This window comes from Tamandua tetradactyla, chromosome 10 (genome assembly GCF_023851605.1).
Source record: "Tamandua tetradactyla isolate mTamTet1 chromosome 10, mTamTet1.pri, whole genome shotgun sequence".
Taxonomy (NCBI): Eukaryota; Metazoa; Chordata; class Mammalia; order Pilosa; family Myrmecophagidae; genus Tamandua; species Tamandua tetradactyla.
The window spans coordinates 88,409,904-88,433,407 of record NC_135336.1 but is presented as its reverse complement, the minus strand read 5'-3'; the positions used below and the strand labels follow the sequence as shown (position 1 = coordinate 88,433,407).

The 23,504-nt window shown below is 37.7% G+C and overlaps 1 protein-coding gene across 7 annotated transcripts in view; it reads right to left on the bottom strand.

Annotated features, from left to right (window-relative positions):
• Positions 1–23,504, bottom strand: part of MAP3K7CL (MAP3K7 C-terminal like) — a 44,764-nt gene that overhangs the window by 6,000 nt on the left and 15,260 nt on the right. For 6 of the 7 annotated variants that reach the window (XM_077117641.1, XM_077117638.1, XM_077117643.1 and 3 more), the window contains 2 exons: positions 13,267–13,328; positions 3,687–3,802 (listed from right to left, as the gene is read on the bottom strand). In XM_077117641.1, the coding sequence (XP_076973756.1) occupies positions 3,687–3,802; positions 13,267–13,328 (178 nt within the window). Of the gene's footprint in view, positions 1–3,686; positions 3,803–13,266; positions 13,329–14,628; positions 14,724–23,504 lie in introns of those variants that run through there. The other variant, XM_077117645.1, reaches the window with a different exon arrangement.

The window sequence follows — 23,504 nt, the reverse complement described above, 5'->3', positions numbered from 1 at the left end:
ACACATGGGGTTAATTTGAAGAAAGTCCTCCAGCACCTTCAATCTGAAGAATTTAAAGAATAAATACATAATTACCTGGGTTTTTTTCTGTTATACCACCGCAGTTCATATGCACACACACCGTACACACAAACACATACCAGCTAAATATAAATATCATACAGATCCTCCTTTGACTTCAGTATTGGTTACATGTATTAATGGGCTTCTCCAACTCCTTTGTGAAACTTGTCTTAGGATTCATGTTACAGGTAAATGTGCAATCTGAGTATTCCAACACATTTATCAAAACTCTTAGGTCATAACAGAGACCATCAGGAGATAGAAATAGGGTAAGATATTGGGTAATTGGAGCTGAAGGGATACAGAGTGTGCAACAGGACTGGATACAAAAACTCAGAAATGGACAGCACAATATTACCTAACTGTAATGTAATTATGTTAAAATACTGAATAAAGCTGCATGTGAGAATGATAGAGGGAGGAGGGCTGGGGACATAAATGAAATCAGAAAGAAAGATAGATGTCAAAGATCGAGATGGTATAATCTAGGAATGCCTAGAGTGTATATAATAGTGAAATGTACAATGTACAAACTTTAAAAATGTTTTTGCATGAGGAAGAACAAAGGAATGTCATTATTGCAGGATGCTGAAAATAGATGATAATTAATACTTTAAAATGTCACCTTATGTGTGAGACTAAAGCAAAAAATGTTTATTTTTTACAAAATTTAGATTTTGACTAGAGCATTTCCTAATATAACTGATGTAGATAGTTTGATTGAATGTCATAAGAACTTGGAATCTCAGGTAGGACATGATTTTGTTGGTTGTCCAGAGTGATGCCCCGATGAATGCCAGAGTGATTTGATCAGTGACTGGAAAAGTATCTGCAAGCCCCCTTCGGGGAATGGTGAGAGGGGGGAGAAATTCAACTTTCCCAAGTCGAATTCTTGATATTCTCACAAGCAGTGTGGACAACCAAAGCTATAGGCTGAGCCCCCAGTCTTGGGGTTTGTTCACATGAAACTTAACCCCACAAAGGATAGGTCAAGTCTACATAAAATTTAGGCCTAAGAGTCACCCTCAAGAGAGCCTCTTTTGTTGCTCAGATGCGGCCTCTCTCTCCAGCCAACATGACAAGCAGTCTCACCACCCTATCCCTCTCTGCATGGGACATGACTCCCAGGGGTGTGAACCTCCCTGGCAACGTGGGACAGAGATCCTGGAATGAGCTGAGACTCAGCATCAAAGGACTGAGAAAAACCCTAGAATGAGCTGAGAATTAACATCAAGGGATTGAGAGAAACTTCTCGACCAAAGGGGGAAGAGTGAAATGAGACTAAGTGTCAATGGCTGAGAGATTCCAAACAGAGTTGAGAGGTTATCCTGGAGGTTATTCTTATGCATTAAGTAGATATCACCTTGTTGTTCAAGATGTAGCAGAGAGACTGGAGGGAACTGCCTGAAAATGTAGAGTTGTGTTCCAGTAGCCATGTTTCTTGATGATGATTGAACAATGATACAGCTTTCACAGTGAGACTCTGTGAATGTGAAAACCTTGTATCTGATGCTCCTTTTAGCTACTATATCAACAGAAGAGTAGAACATATGGAATAAAAATAAATAATAGGGGGAACAAATGTTAAAATAAATTTAGTTTGAAATACTAGTGGTAAATGAAAGCGAGGGGTAAGGGGTATGGTATGTATAATCTTTTTTTTCTCTATTATCGTTTTATTTCTTTTTCTGTTATCTTTTTATTTCTTTTTCTAAATTGATGCAAATGTTCTAAGAAATGATGAATATGCAACTATGTGATGATATTAAGAATTATTGATTTATATGTAGAATGGAGTGATATCTTAATGTTTTGTTTGTTAATTTTTTTAATTAATAAAAAAAGTTAAAAAAAAAAAAAAAAAAGAAACTCGTAGGACAAAAGGAAAGCCCCGTTGTGTTTCTGATCTCCTACTAAACATCTTTGAATTCCCCATAACCAGAAATCCAGGTATAATGTTATGTTTGAAGCACAACAAAGCAAAGAAGCAAGAAAGAGCTAGGAATGTACCAAAGTCTTACAGTAGAAGCAAAGTCTGCCCCCAAATGCCATGCTGCTCACCACCATGTTATACTGTCCAACCCCTATTCCAGGAAGTCTCAAAAGAGTTCCTAGAATGTCTAAAATTTCTCTAAAAAAAAAAAAAAAGCTTCACTTGCATTCACTTAAGAAATAAGTAATAAATATATATCATGGATCCCTCCAGTAAGAGAAAGGAGAACAGCAGGCAGTTAGAATCACAGTATGTTTGATTTCATATCACTTATTCAACAAAAATGTATTTAGCATCTGTGTACTGCATACTGCATTACAAGAACACAATGGGGAAAAATACCTGACTGTCCCGCTGTTACGGCATTCACCACCTAGCAGAAGGTGCAAGTTATCAATCACTTCCTCTCCCTAATAAATGTATAAATATAAACACTGACCAGGACTATGAAGAAAAAGTGTCTGATGCTTTGAAAGTATAAAAGAATGGGGAATCAGTAAGGGTAGACATCAGCAAAATGGAGTGCCGTTGAAAAGAATTCTGAAACAAAAAGTTATGAGTGAATAAAATAGAGTGCTTTAATTACAAGAACTGTATAATTCCCTAAGGCCGAACTGTAATCCTAATGAAAGTTATCAAGATAAACCTCACATGAACTATAAAACGCAGCCAGTCAGCTGATACATTTATTTACATTATTCCAAAGACCTATCCCAATGGCTTCTTTCCTTATGGAGCAAGTTTCCTAATGGGAGAATTCTATCCCACAAGCATTAATTAACATCCACCCCAAGGGTGTACTGAAGTGGCTTGAAGGAAGTACCTGAAACTGTAGAGCTGTGTTCCAGTAGCCTTGTTTCTTGAAGATGACTGTATAATAATATACCTTTGACAATGTGACTGTGTGATTTGTGAAAACCTTGTGTCTGATGCTCCTTTTATCTAGGGTATGGACAGACGAGTTAAAAAAAAAACAACAAATAATAGGGGGACAAGGGTTAAAATAAATTGGGTAGATGTAAATACTAGTGGTCAATGAGAGGGAGAGGTAAGGGGTATGGTATGTATGGGTTTTTTCTTTTTTTATTTCTTTTTCTGGAATGATGCAAATGTTCAAAAAAATGATCATGGTGATGAACACACAACTATGTAATGATTTTGTCAGCCATTAGTTGTACACCATGTATGGAATGCTTGTATAGTAAGAATGTTTGTATGCTTGCATGTTGTTTTATCAATAAAAATATTTTTTAAAAATTCACCCCAAGTCATAGCACTCTGGAGCTTCTAGGGCACATGCACAGGGCATATGACTCTAGGTGGTATTTAGATGTTTTCAATTTCTTGTACTAAAAACTTTTATTAAAAAATTAAGATTTGAGTGGAAATCAAATCTTCCTTTGAGAGGAAAAGTATGTTGTTCCTTTCAAAACTCCACACAGTAAAGCAATGTCATTTGGATCATTTCTATAATCAAAAGTAACATACATATAAGTTGCCTCGTAACTTTAGATGCCTGAAATGTCAGTTCTTGCCCCAGCCACGCTCAGCGCATCCCCTCCCTTCCACCCTAGTCCATCAGAAATAGACAGTGCTCAGAGGTGAGAGTGCTCAGAGAGAGAGTACTTACTTCCTTTCCTCAAGCAGGGCAATTTCCTTTTTGACCTCATGGTATTCTTCTGCTATCTGGCAGTGCTGTTTGAACACCTCCATGGATTCCGCAGAGTCATGACAGGGAGGCAGAGGCTTCACAAACAAGAAGAAATCAGTCCATTGCTTTGCATCAGAATAAAATATCAAGCATTTTACTCTGCAGATGTTCTTTAGAGGGAGTTATTTTTTTTTTTTTTTTTTGCATGAGAACAACATTGTCAACCAAAATTCAACAGAGTTCAGCTGATTCTACCTGACTAAAACTACAGAGGTAGGCTGAAATTCCCTACATTCTTCCTCCAACATCAGCCATGGGCAGTTTCAAACCTGAGCCAGAACCTGGAAGCCCATTACATGTCAATGATCTGCGATGTGTTGGATTAACATTAAATCTCCTAATAACTCTGCAATTCTCCCTCAGAAATCTTGCTCTCTGCTTTGGAAGAAAGGCAGTGGTGGGGAAATATTTCAGATGTCTATTCCTTTTACCCCTTGCATTCTGTTCTTGTAGACCAGAGGCATAATCTCATTTTGTAGAGCTCAGTAGCTCTACAAGAAAGGAGCTCTTCTGAGGGACACATCCAACCTGAGGACGTGAAACTGGGCTAGAAGTAATGCTTGCTGGAGGTAATGAACCAGTATGCAAGACAAAACCCCGTATAAAACCATGCTTGTTCACATCTTTTCTTTCCTCCTACCCATGAGAGAAACATGGTCCAGCAATGGCAAACCTTTCTGGAAAGGCTACTTCTAGAAAGTATTTTTAAAGAACTGGTTTTTCCTGAGTTTCTAACTCATACATCCAGTTAACAACACGTTATTAAAAGCACTACATTCAGGAACACCAGTTAATAATCTTTTAAAGATTTTTAATTGCTTTTTTCAATTATTTATTGAAAACCTTTACATAAAATATGAGAAATATGAATCCATTGTTCAATAGGCTCTTTACCTTCTTTCTTCCCGAGAGTCTATAATTGCAAGCTATATGTCATATTCTCACCAATTTTATATCAGTAAACTAAGAACTAATGGATTTCTTACAATTCACTCTATCTTCTCACTATTTTCCTTAAGGACACAGTTTTCTTTGAGTGTTATATTTAGCAGTCCCACCCAGGATGTAATACAAATTCTATAAAGTTCATTGTCTGATTGATAGGTAAGATGACCCTGCCTACTTATCATGAGGCCTCTAAGTAGAGCTCTCCTTAAGGAAATAAAATCCTAAATCTATCAAATTTACCCTCTGTTATATTTTAATTCATGAAAAATCAAATAATCACATTGCATAGCATCTTTCCCTGTTGTCCCCTGAACATATTCATAGCATAATCTCAGCCTGTTGGAATCATTATCCCTCTCTCTATAGAAATAAGTTGAAATGTAATGCACAGTGGTATTCCAGAATAACTTGCCCCATGAGCTAAAAGCGAATGCCAAAGGAATTCAGAACTCCTGGCTTCTCCAGTCTATCTCCTAGAAATCATCACTCCCTCATCAATTTTCACCTGTTGCATTGGCAAATGACCAGGTATAACAGCAAGGGGAATGAAAGCAATTTACTCCGGGCACCCTTACCAAGCTGCCATTAAATCATCTGTGCCCTATTAAAGGATTTACATGGTAGAAGGCCCCACACATCCTATTTCCTGTCCTTACAGATGCCACACACACTATACTCAGTTCAAACAGGATTTCGGTACATAAGTTGCCACATGTAGGTGTCTGAACCATAATTTAACAGAGTACCTATAGAACAGCCAAAAGTTTCTAGGACCCTGTGTAAAGGATTCTGCAGAACATTAACTCCATACTTAAAAGAATATAGGTGAGGCCAGTCCATATTAAAGAAGAAATGTCTTTTGCTGGTATAATTAGAAAGGAAAACAAAACATGTATATGTATTTTTTAGATAAGTGTGAGGCCTCTTCTTTCCCTTAGCTTGCCACCCCGAGATACTTTTAATTAAGTGAGAAATTTTTTTGTTTGTTCTTTTTTAATTGACACTTCTTAATTGTGGAGAAATTCAAAATTATTATAAACAGGTAACATTATCATGCTGCTGTGGATATAGAACATAGAGAGTAGTTCAGGATATATTCAATATCCTCATATGTTCTTAGCAGTTTGCTCTACTAAGACATAATAATAGTACGTATTTAAAATGTTTGATTTTTAAAAAAGGACAAACCAAAAAAAATTTAGGATGCAGTATTTCAGGTAGCAAAAGGATATCAGGGTGTCACTTCAGCCTCTAGCTCTTGCAAGTTTTATCTTCACCCCAACCTGAAACATAATTCGGCATCTCTTTAAGTTCCTCCAGCTTGCATAAAAGCATTAAAGAAACAGATTTTTTTAAGCAAGAGGATGGGGGTTTCTTTAAACTTCACTTGAAAGAGGGTTTATATTGCACAACTCACCAAAACATTGTAAAATTTTCTCACTATAGGTCTTTCTGCTGCTCTGAGGCCCTCATCCAAGGCTTCCTATCTTAGACTCTGTCCATTCTGCACCCAACCTTGCTCTCCTTTTGCTTCCCAAATGTCTCTCCAGGGAACTTCAAATGCCTTTATAATCCTGAGCCATTCACCAGTAGCCCTGAACATCGCTGAGCAAGTCAAAGGGTCCTTAGAAGGTAGTTGATGTGCTCATTAGACGTTCACCCCCGTCCAGGAAACTCATCAAAGAATTTGTTTTAAACACAGCAGGAATTCTGGTGAATAAAAGTACTAAGATATTTAGACTTTATATGTTGTATAAACAGCAGAACTACAGAATAATGAGATGCGCTGTTCTATACGAGTGTACGAGAGTACTCACTGCTTTATGATATGTGTATTTGTGTATGTGTATGTGTCATCATAAGGCCCTCACCAAAGGTAATTCACTCTAACCTTATGATCTCTCAAAATAACAAGCAATATATGATCAGTACTCATTGAAAAAATGTTTTTGCCTGGGGAGATAGATTTCTAAAATTCAAGCCTGAGGATGAGGTTTCTAATTTTAAAATGGAGATACTATTAGGCTTGAGAAATGAGACATTTAAAACACTGGCACTCATGAATTAATCTGCTATGAATGGGTTTGACATTACATTTAATACATATTCAAGTTAAAGGCTTAAAAAAAAACTATTTCACATAATGACTGTGGCAACAAGATGAAAAACATCTATCAACTTCTTGGAATAAAAGCAACACTTTCAACTCTCACTGCTTGATTTTGATGATTTTTGTCAGAGATTTTCTTAGTTATAATCACCATGTTGGGAATGGATGAGCAATAACTAAATTCTTTATATTGACGTGAATTTCTTTTCCTATCCAAAGGAGAAAATTTCCTTGTTATTGTCTCCATAATTACACTGCATCCTCTCACACTTTGTGTGTGTGTGTATTTACCCCACACTCTTGCTTTAAAAATGAAATATTGTACTCCAAAGAAAAGGAATCTAAAAATCTTTGAACAATGAAATTTGAAAGTATCCTTAATGAACTACAGTGCAAATTCTGTGGCATCATAGGAACGGCTTTTCAGATGCCTGAAATATGATGTCATCTCCTCTACTCTACTACACAGCAAGTTCTAGGAAGTTAAATTAAGACATTCTCACGGTGTCTTCAGCCAACTTTGAAACACATTTTCCAGGACACACTTTGGGGTTTGGATGAGGTCAGAGACCAGAAGAGGGCACTTCCTCCTCACCCCCTTTCCTCCATCTCCTTCTCCAGCTGCTGCCTAAGGATGGAGCTTGCAAGGGCTTTAAATTACATGGCAACGCAAGCAAACCACGACTATCTCTGGTATCCACCCCAATCAACAGGACTGATTTAACAAGATGAAGTAAGAGAGAAACCACAGGGTCCTGTTCCAAGAATGCTGCCTTGAACCACACCATATCATCTCTGCTCCCTGCCCAACCTTCAGCTCCCGAAATGGACTCCATCCTCTGGAAAGAACCATGTGGGAAAGGGCCAAGCCAACCGTCTCTCTGCAAGGGACAAAGCGTTTCCCTTTTCTCTTTGGCCTCTTCAAATACTACTGGCCCCATCCATTAAAAAATCTAAGAATTTAATTTTCCTATCCCAGCCTGATGATATATATATTTAGGACACTGAACATGCTATAGTGACTGAGCGAACTTTGTATATATTCCTTGATTCTTGGTGTTACCTTTATTTTGGAGGATCCTGGGGTTGTCTGGTTTAAATTTATGTTGCCTTTTTATTTATTTATTTATTTTTGGCATAAACAGGCTCTATGTTGCCTTTTAATGTCTCAAAATTAGCAAACACTAGGAGGAGAAACATGGTCCATGCTAATACCATTAAGTTGGAAATTCTGTCATCTTATAATTTAAAATAGTTTTAAAATATTTTAAAACCTGACGTTTCTATAGTATCTACATTATGGTCAAAGTCAGCACTAGTAATTACACTGCACATCTTATATAACTTGGAGTAAGGTGTATAATAAGTCATTTGTATTGATGGAAGCAATATAAAAGAAGGAGATAACTCAAGTGTCTCAAACTCTTCCAACAAGGCATACACTGACGACTTTAAAAAAAAAGTAAAGGTTTATTAAAAAGCACTGACATATCTACTTATGGCTTCTGTGTGGTCACAGAAGTCAAAGAACAAGTGTAAGATATGTTTCAAAATGTGTGAAAGAGAGAAAATGGTTGACTTTTCAGTGCTTTTGATGGGATTACTTCCCAACAGGACTTCTGAATGTTAAAGACCAATATGACAGAATCCTGGAATGCTAAGACTTTTGCATTGTTCACCATTTTCATTTTCCAGATATCAGGCCATATATTATAATGCAAGACTTAAAAAGTCTCTGGGAGACTGCTCGGATAACAAGATATTATGGTACACAACGAAATTGTTTATTTGTGGAGTTGACATCAGTTTCTGGACTTATCAGACTCTGTCTGAGAAAAGGCGAGTTCAGTGTGTACCACAGAGACACCTGTCACTGTCATATCAGATGGGATGGGAGGACTTTAGGATGCAACAAGGCTATTGCTCAATTTGGTTAAAAATGCAGTCAGATTATCTTCTAAACTATGTTCCAAGTATGCTGGCTTTATGACAAAAAGAGGGCATCAGAACTTCTAACCCTAAATCAGAAATCCAAACTGATGCTTCTTTTCTTTTACACTATGAAGATAAATTGCTTATTCTTAAAATATTTCATTCAATGAATGATTTCACTAGGCAAAGAAATTAACATTAATTGAGCAATTATTTTGCCAAGTACTGGGCTAGATCTACTCATTATCACATTTAATTTCCTCAATATTCCCTGTGATCAAAATATTATCTCCACTGTATAGCTGAGAAAGATGAGGCTTAAGGAGAATAAACAACATTCCTAAAATGATGGAACTAGTAGGATGGAGCTGAGCTCTAAATCTAGGCCAATCTAGTGCCAATGGCTGTGCTCTGGTCATTATACTTCCTGTTAGGAAGTTTATTACAATTGACCTATTAGTATGTCCTCTACCTGATTGTAAAAACATATTTGTCACTCCAATGCAATTAGTACCACATTACAGCATAGTTTTGAATCATCTAGAGATCAAACTATAGTCTCCAAAACCTAGCAGCATGGTTAGGCTATAAAGCCTATTTCACCCTGACCCAATCCTTGGGATTATTAAAGGATTCCATCATCCTTCAGGATAAAGAATAAGATCAGTCATCATCTCTTTTTTTTTCAAATATAATGGGACTGAGGTATAAAGAAAAGTGATGATTTCCATTCATCCTTAGAAGTGAAAATAAAATTGGCCCCCTTTTCTTTTGACTGTTTGGTCTAAACTGGCTCTCTTAATACTGCCTCTGATGGGCATGGAGAATTTAGAAACCTAGTCCAGAAAAGGAATCTGCACAAAATAGAATCAGTCTTTCACCTGCCCTTGGGCTGAGGCCCAGATCCCATAAATGAACATTATAAAGACATGCTAGTTTTAACACCTACCTTACGCTAAGGTCTCTTGCCCAACATTTTCATTAATAGAGACATCAAGAGAAATGTTTGTCATGGCTATTCTTACACAAAGCTTTTTCTGGCTTCTATGAAAATAGAAGCACCACAAATTACAAGCTCAAACATGCCCACATTCTTGGCAAAGCAAGGAAAAAATCTTGGGGGTCAAATTGGTGATAGAGTATCTACTTAATAGTCACTTTATAGCTGTATGTTATAAATACAAACACTCAAATGAATGTGTAATAGATATCAGAATGTCAGAACAGATTTTACAAGTTGTTCCATAACCACGTTATGGCAACCTTGCAAATCAGAAAAATTAAGTCTTCACTTATCAAAGCAATTTAAGCAGTCCCATCAGCTCCATAAAAGGTTTAAGGGAAAGAGATCTGAGATCAGAGATTCCTACCCTGAAGCAATTTATTTAGTTCAAAATTTGACCTCAGATTTCTCATCTGCAAAATAAGGATATAGTAGTTAGTTTACCCAATTGTTGCAAGGATGGAATGACAGCATATGTGGAAAATTGTTGGTAGGTATTTAATATGCATTAGCAAGATTTAAATCTGAGGATTAACAGAAAAGTAGGGTTGGCAATAATCACCTGGCATCAGTTATTTTTCTCTAGATATGTTTTTATGGCTCCAATAGAGATAATCATGATTCGGCTCATCCTCAAGCAAAAAGTAACAAACAGAAGGCACTTCATACACCATTGTAACCTAACTTTCATTCTTCCAAGGAGGATTATCACGGTTGGCAAAATTCCAAGAGTCATTACTATATGATGAAAGGACATAAGACTAACTGTAAAGATGTCCATGTAATAGATTGTTCCTCCTGAACATAAAGCATCTTCATTGTTTCCAGTACAAAGATTTCCTACTGTAGAAGAACTTAAATTTATATGCTTAGGCTATGCATGGAGACAAGAATCTGCTTTTGTCTCGAGCTTCATGGCCTTGTTTTTAATCATGTCCTGGAGCGTAAAATAAAGAGAAAAGGCAAAAGCCGTAGACAGAAGCAACTAGGCCTAACCAAATAGCTTGACAAGTGATAAAGGTCTAACAAACAGGCATTTAATTAAATGCTTCCACTTGTGGTGCTGGTAATGTTCTCTCTGTTGATGAAGGGATAGAGCAATACCATAATCTAAGAGGAAAAAAGAGAATCAAAACCCATGAGGTAAAATATCATGTTAAGTGAAATAAACCAGACACAAAAGGGTTGATAGTGTATTATTTCTCTTAAATGAAATAATATGCAAATTCATAGAGATAGAAAGTAGATTAGAGGTTACCAGGAGCAGAGGGATTTGCGGGTAGATAGCGGGAATGGATGCATAGATTCATGGATGCTTCATGGATGCACAGTTTCTGTTTGGGGTGATGGAAAAGTTTACGTAATGAATGTACTGATGGTAGCACAATATTGTGAATATGTTTAATATCACCAAATTGTCTACTTGAGTTTGGTTAAAATGGGAAATTTTATGTTGTATGTATTTTACTACAATAAAAAAATATATGAGATCAGTTGGTGGGCATAAAAAAAAATTTAAGCTGATGGGGCAGTGTAGGAAGAGGCCTTGAGGCAGAAACCACTCTCTCAACTGCCTAACTCATTCAGTAAAGATGAAATAATCTCGATGGATTAAAATAATTAAATAGACTTAATTTCTAATGTATATCAAGTAGAATTAAAGCTATAAAATGTAATGGAGCTAGTGATGCTTTGGCAGAAAACTTCCAGGGGTGCTGTGAGTTCAGTGGAAAATGATCTGCAAACCAGGGAAGACCATTAAAGCTCCTGAGGGGAAAAAGTTCATTAATACATAAAAGTTGAATTAAAGCTTCATAATTTGATGGGTAACTAGAACCAGAATGTACTTTTACAGTTTTATTCTCAAAACATGTTTGCGCCTTGTTTTCATCTAACTGAAAATAAATCACACTAAAATAGCTTTGAGATGGCAGTAAAATACAGGAAAAAACTGTGATAGGGAAAACAGCTATTATTTTACAATCCCCAGCTCCACCAAAAGCATGAACGGTGTGTGCTGTACGAGCATGCCATGAGGGAAAAGCAGTAAGAACTGAATTGCTCTCCATGATGAAAAGGAGAGATATTGGAGAAATGTGGTGAAATATCAGGAACCAGGAGACCGGGGGTCAGGGGGGAGAGGGACACAAGAGGACCAGTAGCTAAAGAGGATATTTTAGAGGGAACAGAGTTTTATTTGGCAGTTGTATGATGATCAGATTAACACTCCCACATCCTAGATGATATTCGGCAAAATCTACATGTCTGATGTTGCTCTACTGGAGGGCTGGTCGAATGCCTTTCCTGCTGCAGAGGTGAGAATGAGGTCTCTCTAAAAGGCTGGGTCAACCTGAGTTGGTTTTTAAAAGCTGTCCCAGCGGTGGAACACCAGCTCTTCAAACCTGACCTGTTTGCCCCCAGGCTTTTACTCAGCACACTGGGCACTGAGATAAGGCCTGGAGCAAATGAAAAGGAACATCATCTTGGATTGCACAAGGGCTCATTCTTGGGTCTTCATACCTCCGTCAAGGATCCCAAACTGAAATGCCATCAGGTCACCAGGCACACCCACAAATGGGAAAAGCTGCTAAGTATAAGAGAACAGGGAATGTCACGGTCTGCTGGGAGCGGGAGGTGGCAGACGCCTCCTAAAGTTTGTCAAATTCAATATTTAGAGGTTAAAAAAAGGGGGGGAGGGGGTGACCAAGTAGAACATCTGCGCAATATTTAAGACCCCTACTAGACTCATCTAAACTTTGGCTGCAGTTAAGTACTCAAGTGAACTGCTGACCCAAGGCCAGTATTCAGGTATTTTAGGCAGAACTTCTTCCCAAAGCCATTTTTAGAATTCCCATATATCATCTAAAGAATATTCAAAAGTCATAGATCAGCTCCTTTCAAATAATTCTGGTGTAGAAAAACGGGATATCTTTTGGCAAGTAGTTGATAAACTACGTGCACACAGTGTTTTTCTCATGAGTTAAACCAGAAAGTTTTCAGAAGGTTTAAGTATAAAGTATAAATAATTATATTCCATTAATACTTTAATACATTATATTCTATTAATACTTTAATGCATTCATACTCCTAATTAATTACGAAAACTAGAGAAGGAGAATGGTATAGAGAAAGGAAGATTAATCAGAAGTCTTGGAAATCATGACAAGTTTCCTCTACAGTGTCTGTCACTAAATTACTAACCCAAACCAGGACTAAACTGGCGTGACCCAGAGAGAGCCATAGCAAAGGAGAGTAGGGACCAGCCATTTTCCCAGGCTCCAGAATGCCTTAAAAATAGGAGCTAGTTTACACTATAAGCTCCTGACATCCTGGTTTCATAACCGGATATCAGCCAGGGACATTCCATGAGGGCTTCAGTCTGACTTTGGAACTCCAGAAATGCAAACGATGATGACTAGAAAGTTCTCCCCCCACTCTAAGCCATTCCTCGGGTCACTGTGTTGAAACCGAGGAGGAAAGAAGAAAGACTTTAGGGAAATCCTTACCTGGAGGTGCTGGTCTAGTTCCGGAAACACCAGAGGAATGGAGTCTTCAGGGGGTGTCTCATCTAAAACATGAAGACAGAACGATTTGTCACTCTAGAGTTTCCCTCTCGTGACAGCTGTCCTGCTGTAACCACCCTTGGACTTGCTTAGTTAAACCATCAATACATGCAGCTTCAGTTTATTTTCTTTACTTCAGTTGGGAACAGATAGAATGCTGTGAACTTTTTTGCTCATTTTCAGAACAAGCAGAAGCATGGTAAGCTTAGTCAGCCTGACCAAAATTTTGTAAACAAATATTAGAATTCCCAAATGGTCACTCTGGTAGCTCTCCAAGAAGAAGAACGGCTTGTCTTTCAATGTGCCCACATTAGCCAAAAGCCAAACATATGGTTTGCAGGAAAGTGCCTTAACAAGGTGTTAATGAGGTGACCAGAATAATCTCAATGGAACAGACAAACGCATTCATGTGTCAGTTCTGCTCTGAAGAACACAAAGTGTCTCAAGCTTTGATGGTTTTGCCCTCTGCTCTTACCACAAACCACAGCTAACAAGAATTAACCAGAGTCTTGTTCTGGTTCTTGGTTGTGGTGGGTACCAAGCAGCAACCCAAACAAGGCGTTTCTCACCAGGCATTTCTTACCAGTTATAGCACAAGGCAGCTCTCTCAACCTCAGACAGAGTCCATAGCCTCAAGGCAGGAGACCCTCTGCCCATCGTGAGCCATGACATCTCTGTCCTCAGCTGCATACAGGGTTTACTGAGATAGGTCTTAAATAGAGTGACTGGCCTTAGGTAAGTATCATTGGATCAAGAAGTGCAGTACTTCAAAGCATCAGAGAAAACGGTACAGAAGTTTGGCCTAAAAGAGCCAAGTTACCCCAGTCTCTTCAAGCATAGGCGGCTGACCCTGTCTTGGTGCTAAAGGGAGACCTGCATCTCTCTGGGTGGACTCTGACTCCAAGAAGGCCCATGGCCATTCATTTCCAATCCCTTCCATATAGACTACACCTACCCCAGTCCCAGTCATGGCTATGACAATAAGACAAAAGCATACACTAAAAGAAATTAAATTATAATAAAGAAAGGCAATCATTTTTATGCTCCTACCACCATAAACAAATTTATTTATGAAGGCTGATTGATGTTCTATTTGAACAAGAAATGATACAGGCTGTGCACAATGCAGAAACAAGTACCTACTCCCTACTCATTGATAGCACAGGCCAGTGGGGGTCAACACGAGCCTCCTGGCTTCCAAGGGATTACATTTCTTTGGAGGTACAAGAGGTAATAACCAGAAAGATAATTCAGATAAGGACAATATTAACTTCTGCCATATACCTCAAGAGTCCGGTGACTTACTCAGCAGTTGAACTCACTCTCCACCACACTACACAGGACATGGCTCCTACGGGTGTAAATCTCCCTGGCCATGTGGGACAGAAATCCTGGAATGAGCTGGGACCCAACATCATGTGACTGAAAAAGTCTTCTTGACCAAAAGGGGGAAGAGAGAAATGAGACAAAACAAAGTGTCAGTGGCTGAGAGATTTCAGAGACGAGAGGTTATCCTGGAAGTTATTCTTATGCATTATATAGGTATCCCTTTTTAGTTTGTGGCATATTGGAGTAGCTGGAGGGAAGTAACTGAAACTGCCAAGCTGTGTTCCAGTGGCTTTGATTCTTGAAGACGACTGTATAAAGACATAACATTTACAATGTGATTGTGTGATTGTGAAAACCTTGTGTCTGATGCTCCTTTTATCCAGGGTATGGACAGATGAGTAAAAAAAAAAAAATGGATAAAAATAAATAAATAATATGGGGGACAAAGGATAAAATAAATTGGATAGGTGGAAATACTCTGGGAGGAAGGGGTAAGGAGTATGTTATGCATGAGTTTTTTCTTTTTCCTTTTTATTTCTTTTTCTGGAGTGATGCAAAAATGATCATGGTGAATACACAACAGTGTGATGATATTGTGAGCCACTGATTGTATACCATGTATGGAATGTATGTGTGTGGAGATTTATCAATAAAAATATTTTTAAAATGTGGGTGACTTAATAGCCTTTGGATTATTTTAATCAAGAGTAGTATAATAAAATTCCAATATAACTGTAGCTTGAAAAAAGGACATTGCATCACCAAATCTGAATCTGTTGTGTACCTGTATGGATGGATGGTTATAGGTTCACTGTATCTAGCTTCATAGAACAAATAGAAACTGAAAAATCTTCCCCAAGACTTGCGACAAGTTGGAGGATTGCCTTAAGTAGAAAAAGGAGAGTCGATCCCCAGGCCCTTTTCATGTCCTCTTCCTACTCAGAGGAGAGGTGACAAATTCTGCCACCTCATCATTTGCAAAGAATTGGACAAAAGACAGAAATGTCCTTGTCATCCCTGACCCATTAAAGGTAGTCTTAATTATAAAAACTATACTTTCTAAAACTGGTTTTGGTCTTACATTTTACATTTATTTCTGTGTGATTTCTGTAACCCAGAAGTCATGATTATTTTAACTTGTTGGATTTTAGGCCAAAGCAATTTGGTGCAGACAAGTGGGAACATATTATACTTTGGCATCCCAACCCTAATAATCACAGATGAGCAGGCACTGGTTGGAAGGGGAAGTTGCTTCTGTATACCAGAACAGACTGGGCATTCTAGAACACTAGGAGATGTCCAGGGATGCAACTCAGGGCTTCCTGAGATTTAATCTGCCTCATTCCCTGGAAATCATAGTCCTTCCTGCTGAATTATAAAAATGGAAAAAAAGTTATCCATTTGCTTTACTATAATGCTAGCAACTATGGTGTAAATAGCAAATACAGAGTAAGACCCCAAATTAACAAAGCCCATTATAGAAATCTAAGTCCTTATTTATAGTAACACCACAGAGAAGCACACATGGATAAATAAAGGTTGATATTTTGCAGATAAATAAAGACTTAAGGTTGGATTCCTTGAGTTGAAATAAAAAGTATAATTGGTTGACATAGAAATAAACATATGATGGTTGTTTCAGAGAGACAAGCAAAATAAAAACCAAGACTTGTGTTAAAAAAGAGATAAAGTTGGATTAATCTGAATAGGAAATGGCAGTGGAAACAAGAAAACCAAAGGCAGATGTAAGGAGACTACCAAATCTGAAATCTAGATCTGTACTTCACTACTCGGTGCCATCTGGTTTAGCTGGCATCCCTGCCCGCCAGAAATTTCAGGGCTTGTGAAGCTGCTTACAAAGCTGCCTTAAGTTGATGTGTGGTGTGTTTACTTTTAAATAGTGGTTGCCTTCTTTGACTAGTTTTAAAAATAGGCAAAAATTCTAAAAGCAGAATGATGAATCACAGGATTGGGCCAAAAGGGAAGAAGGAAAATGACTCAGGCCGACGAGTAGCACAGCTGTTCCACAAACATTTGGCCGAATTGTTGTAAAACATTTTGACAGTGATATTGGATCAGGGTTCCTGAGAGCAGTTAAGTTTGTTTTGACAATTCCAGAAGCACAAAGCAGATTGTACAGTAGCTGGGAAAGAGACCTTCCCCCATCCCAACTGGAAAATTTAGCTTTCAAAAAATAGAACAGTTGCCAAATGTGTTTATAATGTGACAAAATCACAATGCGAGTATCTTTTTATTAAAGTATATTTATTTACCAAATAGTCATTGAATGCCTAATATGTGCAAGGCATGGACCAAGACACTGTACTGGCAAGTCATTTTATCATATTATTTAATGCATTCAGGAAGTAATCAACAGGCTTCCTTATCAAAATAGCACTGTGACCTTAACAGACCAAGAAAAAGATAACCGAAGGGATTCTTTTAAAGGACGAAATATAAAAGAAAGAAAGAGGAAATGCTTTTAATAAGCAGATGTTCGCTGCCTGTTTTGCAAACCAAAGTGACTAAGTCAATAGAATTTAAAATAGAACTTTCTTTTTGGTATCCCAACCATTATGACATACCATAGTACATTTTACGATGGGCTTGTCTCAGCATCTATTGAGCAGCTGTTGGGCTGTTTTTGTGGGTGTTTTTCTTTTTTTTTTTTTGTCAGATTTCTTTAAATTGCCTTTTCTCTGTTTCGTAGTGGCTTGGGTAAGTGGGATGCATTGGGTCTGAAATCCAAATCCTCACTGTTATTTAGCAACGAGAGCTATGCAATCAGAGTTGTCAGAGAATGCAAAAGCTGGAAGAGGCTAAGCTATTGTCTGTTCCTGTCCCCCTTGGAGCAAAGGACAAAGCCCCTGAGACATGAAAGAAACCACCCAGTACTTCATGACTCAAGGCCATGGAAGACTAAGGGGTCAGGTCCAGTAGCTCCCAGCTCTTTCTACCAGACAACTCTGCCCTTCTTTTACTCCTGGCCCATGGGTTACCTGACTTTTGTATTTCATGAACTAGTAAATTTTCCCCAAAAACATTAGGAATCATGCCTTAGAATGTCCAATCTTTTCTTGGCTAGTGAAGTTGTTTAAAAGCATAACAACCATGTACCACCATTATCTTAAAGAGACCAAAACAGTAGAGCGACTATAGTTTTGGAATAAAGAAGAGAGGTGACAACGTCATCAGAGCCAGACCAGGTCTGCTGACCAGCATCTGATAACCTCTGTTCCAGACAACATCCTGTCCAGATTTTTGGAGTCAATTTTCTACCCCTCCCACTGCACTCCCTATCATAGACATAGTTGGGGTCTAAGATGAGAATTTAAAGATAAGACTTTAGGTTTCTATGCAGAGGAGAAGACCTCAGGAGAGGGAGAAGCTGTGCTCAGAGGACATTCCCAAGCCCCAACCCTCTGCCCTACCAGGATGATGAAAGGCAACCCAGGCCAAGATTCTCTCAGTTTTTCTACATTCCCTGCAGCCAGGGACATCTTCCTGAGTGTGCCACCGATGCAGTCCCACAAGGCCTATGCTCAGAGGAGAGCTGATCCTGGCTTAATGCTCTGCTCCTGCCACCTTGAAATTCTTAACAATTTTTTAACAAGGGTCCCTGCTTTTTCACCTTTTACTGGGTCCCACAAATTTTGTATCTGGTCCTGCCTGTGGTACAACACCTGAGTGTTGGGTGTCTTGCAGACTATCCTGCAAAGCATAAGGGACAAACTGAAACTTAAGAAACAAGAGTATTTGGGGCAGTACGATGGTGGCTCAGTGGCAGAATTCTCGCCTGCCATGCCAGAGACCCAGGTTTAATTCTCGGTGCCTGCCCAAGGGAGGGAGGGAGGGAGGGAAGAAAGAAAGAAAGAAGAAACAAGAGCATTTAGAGAACTCAAGGATGATATGTCAGTAGTGGTCACAGAGGCAGTGGCAGATCTGGAGAAGCCTGAGGGAGCATGAGCCAGAGGTGACATAAATTGTAAGCCACCTCTTCCTAGGAATCTCTGAAGAGAATTTGACTTTAAGCCAATTAGGTTTTAATCTTAAAGCAGAAGTACTTTCTGGTTGATATGTGCTGTTTTAAGAATATAGAGCTTTCTCAGGAGAAGCGTATACTATCAGCCACATGGGGGAAAGTAAACAGAGTTGATTTCCATACAAATATTTCCACAAATATATCCTAACAATTGCCAGTTGTAAAGAACAAAATTCCAACAGATAAATTTATCTTTCATGAAAATATAAAACTAAGTGTAAATTTAAATTTATTCAACTCATTTATTCAGATACATACATACAAATAAATTTAATAAATATAGGTTACAAGTTAACTGAATACATTCTCTTATATAATTCTTGGTTTCTTCACCACTGTGTGACATTGAACAGACATGCTGTTCATATTTTTACCTCATTACAAGTTTCAACTAATTTCTCTGGCACCAGAGCTCATTCAAAAAAGATCTAAAATAAATTTGGATGTATAAGACAAAATTCTTCTATGTCTGTTAAGACATTTCCATATTCAGCTTCAATTTTCAACCCTACCACTTTGCCACCCCCTTGTAGAAACAGCTTATGCTTTTGTATATCTGTCTCTTCTGAGCTATCTGATTTTCTATTGCTTACCCCAAATTCCTGAAGTTAAATTTAATCTCCATGAAACACCTCAACAGAAAACGAAAGAAGGAAAACTTCAACAGTTTGCACAGAAAACTGTCAAGAACCCAGTGAGATACTGAAATGTATGATTTTACTATTACATTAAATAAATATGTTTTAAATTTTATAAATATTTTCTCAGGATACATTATGTGGTAGATTGAGTTATGTACCCCATTGGATGTGAACCAATTTTAAAGGTAATCTCTTGAAGATGGTATTTTAGTTAAGGTGTGGCTCAACTGAATGACAGTGTACCTTAATCTGAATTACTGGAATCCTTTTTTTTTATTATTAATTAAAAAAAAATTAACTAACACAACATTTAGAAATCATTACTGGAATCCTTTTTTAAGAGAAGAAATTCAGACATAGTCAGAGAAAGCCACAGGGAGGAGCTGGAAGATGGAAGTCAGGGGGAACCCAGAAAAGAAAGGAGAGAATATGGCAAGGTAAGAGAAAAGGCAAGGTATTCAAGGATTGCCAGCCATCAGGATCAGAAATCTACAGATTTTCAGGAAGGAGCAAGCCATGCTGATGCCTTGAATTTTGGACTTCTCCTATCCTTAAAACTATAAGGCCATTATTTTTTAAACCAACCAATTGTGTGGTATTTGTTATAGCAGCAGAGCAACTAAGACACATTGTAAAACATCTATGAATGAATTCAAAATTGTTTTCTTATCACACACATAAACACAAAGAGCATTTAGGCAGTGACTGTAGCACTGAGGCTCCTACAAAACATTCCTTGGAACAATTTGCCTATTGTAGTGGTTAATTTCGTGGATCAACTTGGCTAGCTTATGCTGTACAGTTGTTTGGTCAAGCAAGGACTGGCCTGAGGATATTTTGTAGGTGGATTAACATCTATATTCAGTTGATTGCATCTATGGCTGTTTGCAGCTACAAGCAACAAAGGAGATTGCCCTCAGCAACAAGGGGAATCTCCTCATCCAATCAGTTGAAGATCTTAAAGCCAGAACCGAGTTTTCCAAAGGGCAGAAGGAAAAATTCCTGCCTCTGCTTTAGTCAACCAGCTTCTTCTTGGGAATTCAACCTCACCTTCATCCATTGCATCCTATGGGATTTGGACTCGCCAATCCCGTAGACCATGTGAACCAATACCTACAATATAGAATATATATTCTATCCTATCCGTTGTAGATATATATATATACATATATCCTATCTGTTGTTTTTCTGGAGAATCCTGACACACCTATGAAGTCTCTCAGCCACTAAGAACACAGCAGATCAGTGCAACATTCAGTAGACAGATGGGAGTTTGAATCTCAGCTTGGCCACTTTCTAATTGTGTGACTATGAAACATTAATATAATCTCTTTGAGTTTCAGTTTCCTTCTCCACAAAGTGAGCATGATAATATCTTTCTCAAAAACTTGTTATCAGTAAAGGAAAGCATATGTCAACCACTTCACTAAAACCTGGCATATAGGAAATAATCAGTAATAACGAATACTCAATATAATCGAGTTTCCGTTCCCTTCCTTTTCACCATAGACCTGACCAACAGCAATCTAGAGGCAAGGGAAGCTGTAATTGTGTGTGTTTGTGTGTGTGGTAGAGAGTGGGGCAATTATTCCTCTCATCTGGATAATACAAAAAGAGCAGGCAGGTCAAAGTCAATGACTCTAATTGCTTAGTTTTCCCCATGCCAATTAAGGGAGATTTCCCAGTACAGCTATAACCTCAAGTCTTGGGAGTTCAGCCTCTTCATTTAAATCTAACTTTAGGAAGGATTTCCTCTTCATTTCCCTGTCAAAGCAAACACTTCTATCCCTATATACGGAAATATTATAAAAGTTTTAACCGTGCATGAAAGATCTTTGATTATTTCCATTTTAAATCTAAGCCAAGATTAATATTTAATTTTCAGAAATGGTTTAAGGCTGCCAACACTGCTTATATATCAAAAAAAAATTTTTTAATTTCTAGATACTGAAGATCTTGTTAGAGCATCACATAATTTTGAAATATATAAAAAAAAATTTTTTTAAACTTTGATTCTTACTTGATAAACATTAGGGATGTGAATTATTTAATACAAGTTGAATTTTCAGGGCCCATAAAAGTAAAAGGATATAGATATGGATATAGATAACATATTTGGCACAACACCCAACTGACTGTCAAGTCTTTATAACTAATAATGATGTTAACTTTAAGCAGTGCTAAAATTCTAGACAAACAAGATCAGGAATCAATAGATCACATAAAGGTTCTCTGCAAGAAGAGATTCAACTCAGTTTAAAGCCAGCTTTCATGTTCCTTGGAATCACTCATCTAGTCACTATTATTAGCTAGTCAAAGTAACTATGACTTTGCGAGTCTTATCCATTCAGTCTTTTGGAAGAATATGTTGATTAATTTAGCTTATAACATCACTCTCTTAGAAATATTTGGTGAGAACCAAGCTCCCAACAAGAGCATGTTGGAAATATATTTATTCTCACAGCCCACCACCAAACAAAATTTACTTCTTTCCTACTCTACAAGAGAACTAACCCTACTCCATCATCTTCCATAACCATCAGGGAAAGATATTTACTGTCAGGAACATTCCTGGTTTTTCTCTCATTACACAGGCCCTACCTCTAAATGGAGTAAAAAGAGCCTTAAGGACCTGCTATCAATTAACTGCCTGATTTGGGGCATGTTACTTAATCTCTGTGAGCCAACGTTTGCACATCTGTAAAATGGATGCACATTCCTACAGGGTTGTTGCAGTTTTAAGTTGATGAGATGAGACCAGCAACTAGGTACCCAAGAAACATCTACCTCCTTTCTGTTGTACACTGCATGCTGAACCAACTTTCAAGGTCAGAATGGGAATAAAGAGTAACTTCAGAGTCCAAGGGCTCTTGTTTCTCCCAATTCCTTTATTACCAAGTTGGCCGGTCTCTAAAATTCCAGTTGGAACTTTACCCCTCAACCTCCTACTGAGTCCCCTGTGGATACGGGAGTAGGATGGGAAGAAAAACCTGTGAGAAATAAAGAAGGTAAACCTCAATGTTCATGTACAGCTTAATATGAAAGAGGATTATCAGAGTCTTCCCTGAGAAAATGGTCAGAGAACATAGAAAGAAGACAGGACAGGAAAGCTTGTGACCTGAAGAAGAGGGGAAAATACCTGAAGTCGAAAAAGTTGCAGGAAGGAGACAATGACCAGGGACCTTTCACCTACATCACTATTTTGCTGAGAGCCAGTTATGAATGTATCCACAACAAAAACACATTCACATAATATCCAGCTTGCTTAATTAGACCCAGGGAACGCTATTTCAGCTACTCAACATACTTCCTACTACCACCACAAAATATACTGATATTTGAAAATAAAATGGAATTACTTTAAAAGAGACAATGGTGGAATGGGTTCTGCATTTTTCTTAACCAAATGTCACATGATTAATTGTTTGCCAGATATGAAAAACTCTAATAGTTTGAAAGAATTTCTTAAAATTTTGAAAACTACTAACTTGGGCTGAAACCAGCATCCCTGACTCTTTGTACATAAAAACTGAAAAAAAAAAATCCAAAATCAAAATTTACATGAGAACTGCCTGATGCCAGATTTTTTTTTTTTCTTTTATGGAAAATGGGCAGAAAAATCAAACTCAGATCTACTGCATGGCAGATGAGCATTTTACCACTGAACCACCCCTATAGCCCCAATGCCAGATGTTAGCTCAATTGAAGATAAAGAAAACGCTCAAGTAATTAACATGAAATCCACAAGTCATTTCAACTCTAAATTCTCTCTAATCGGAGAAGTGCCAGTGATTCTCTAATAACCCAGGAGGTGGCATTCATAATTCTCTTGGCACATTTTTTACTGGGAAAACCCACTCTATGAAGGTCCCAGTTTAGGAAATTAACTCTTTTGAACTCCCAGTTTAGAAGTAATACCAATCATATTATTAGTTTATTAAGGGGAAAAATTGCCACCTCCAGGAATTACAATTAGCTAAGTATTATTTAAGGAAGGGTTCTAATGCTAGAGCTCAAATTCTGATTGTACTTATATCTCTATATATATAATCTTTTTATTGTGCTAAAATATAAACAAACTGAAAATGCCCCATTTTAACTACTTTCAAGTGTACATTTCAATGGTATAGTGAGAGTACTTTAAAGGGCTCTATTTTATTTTCTCAAAC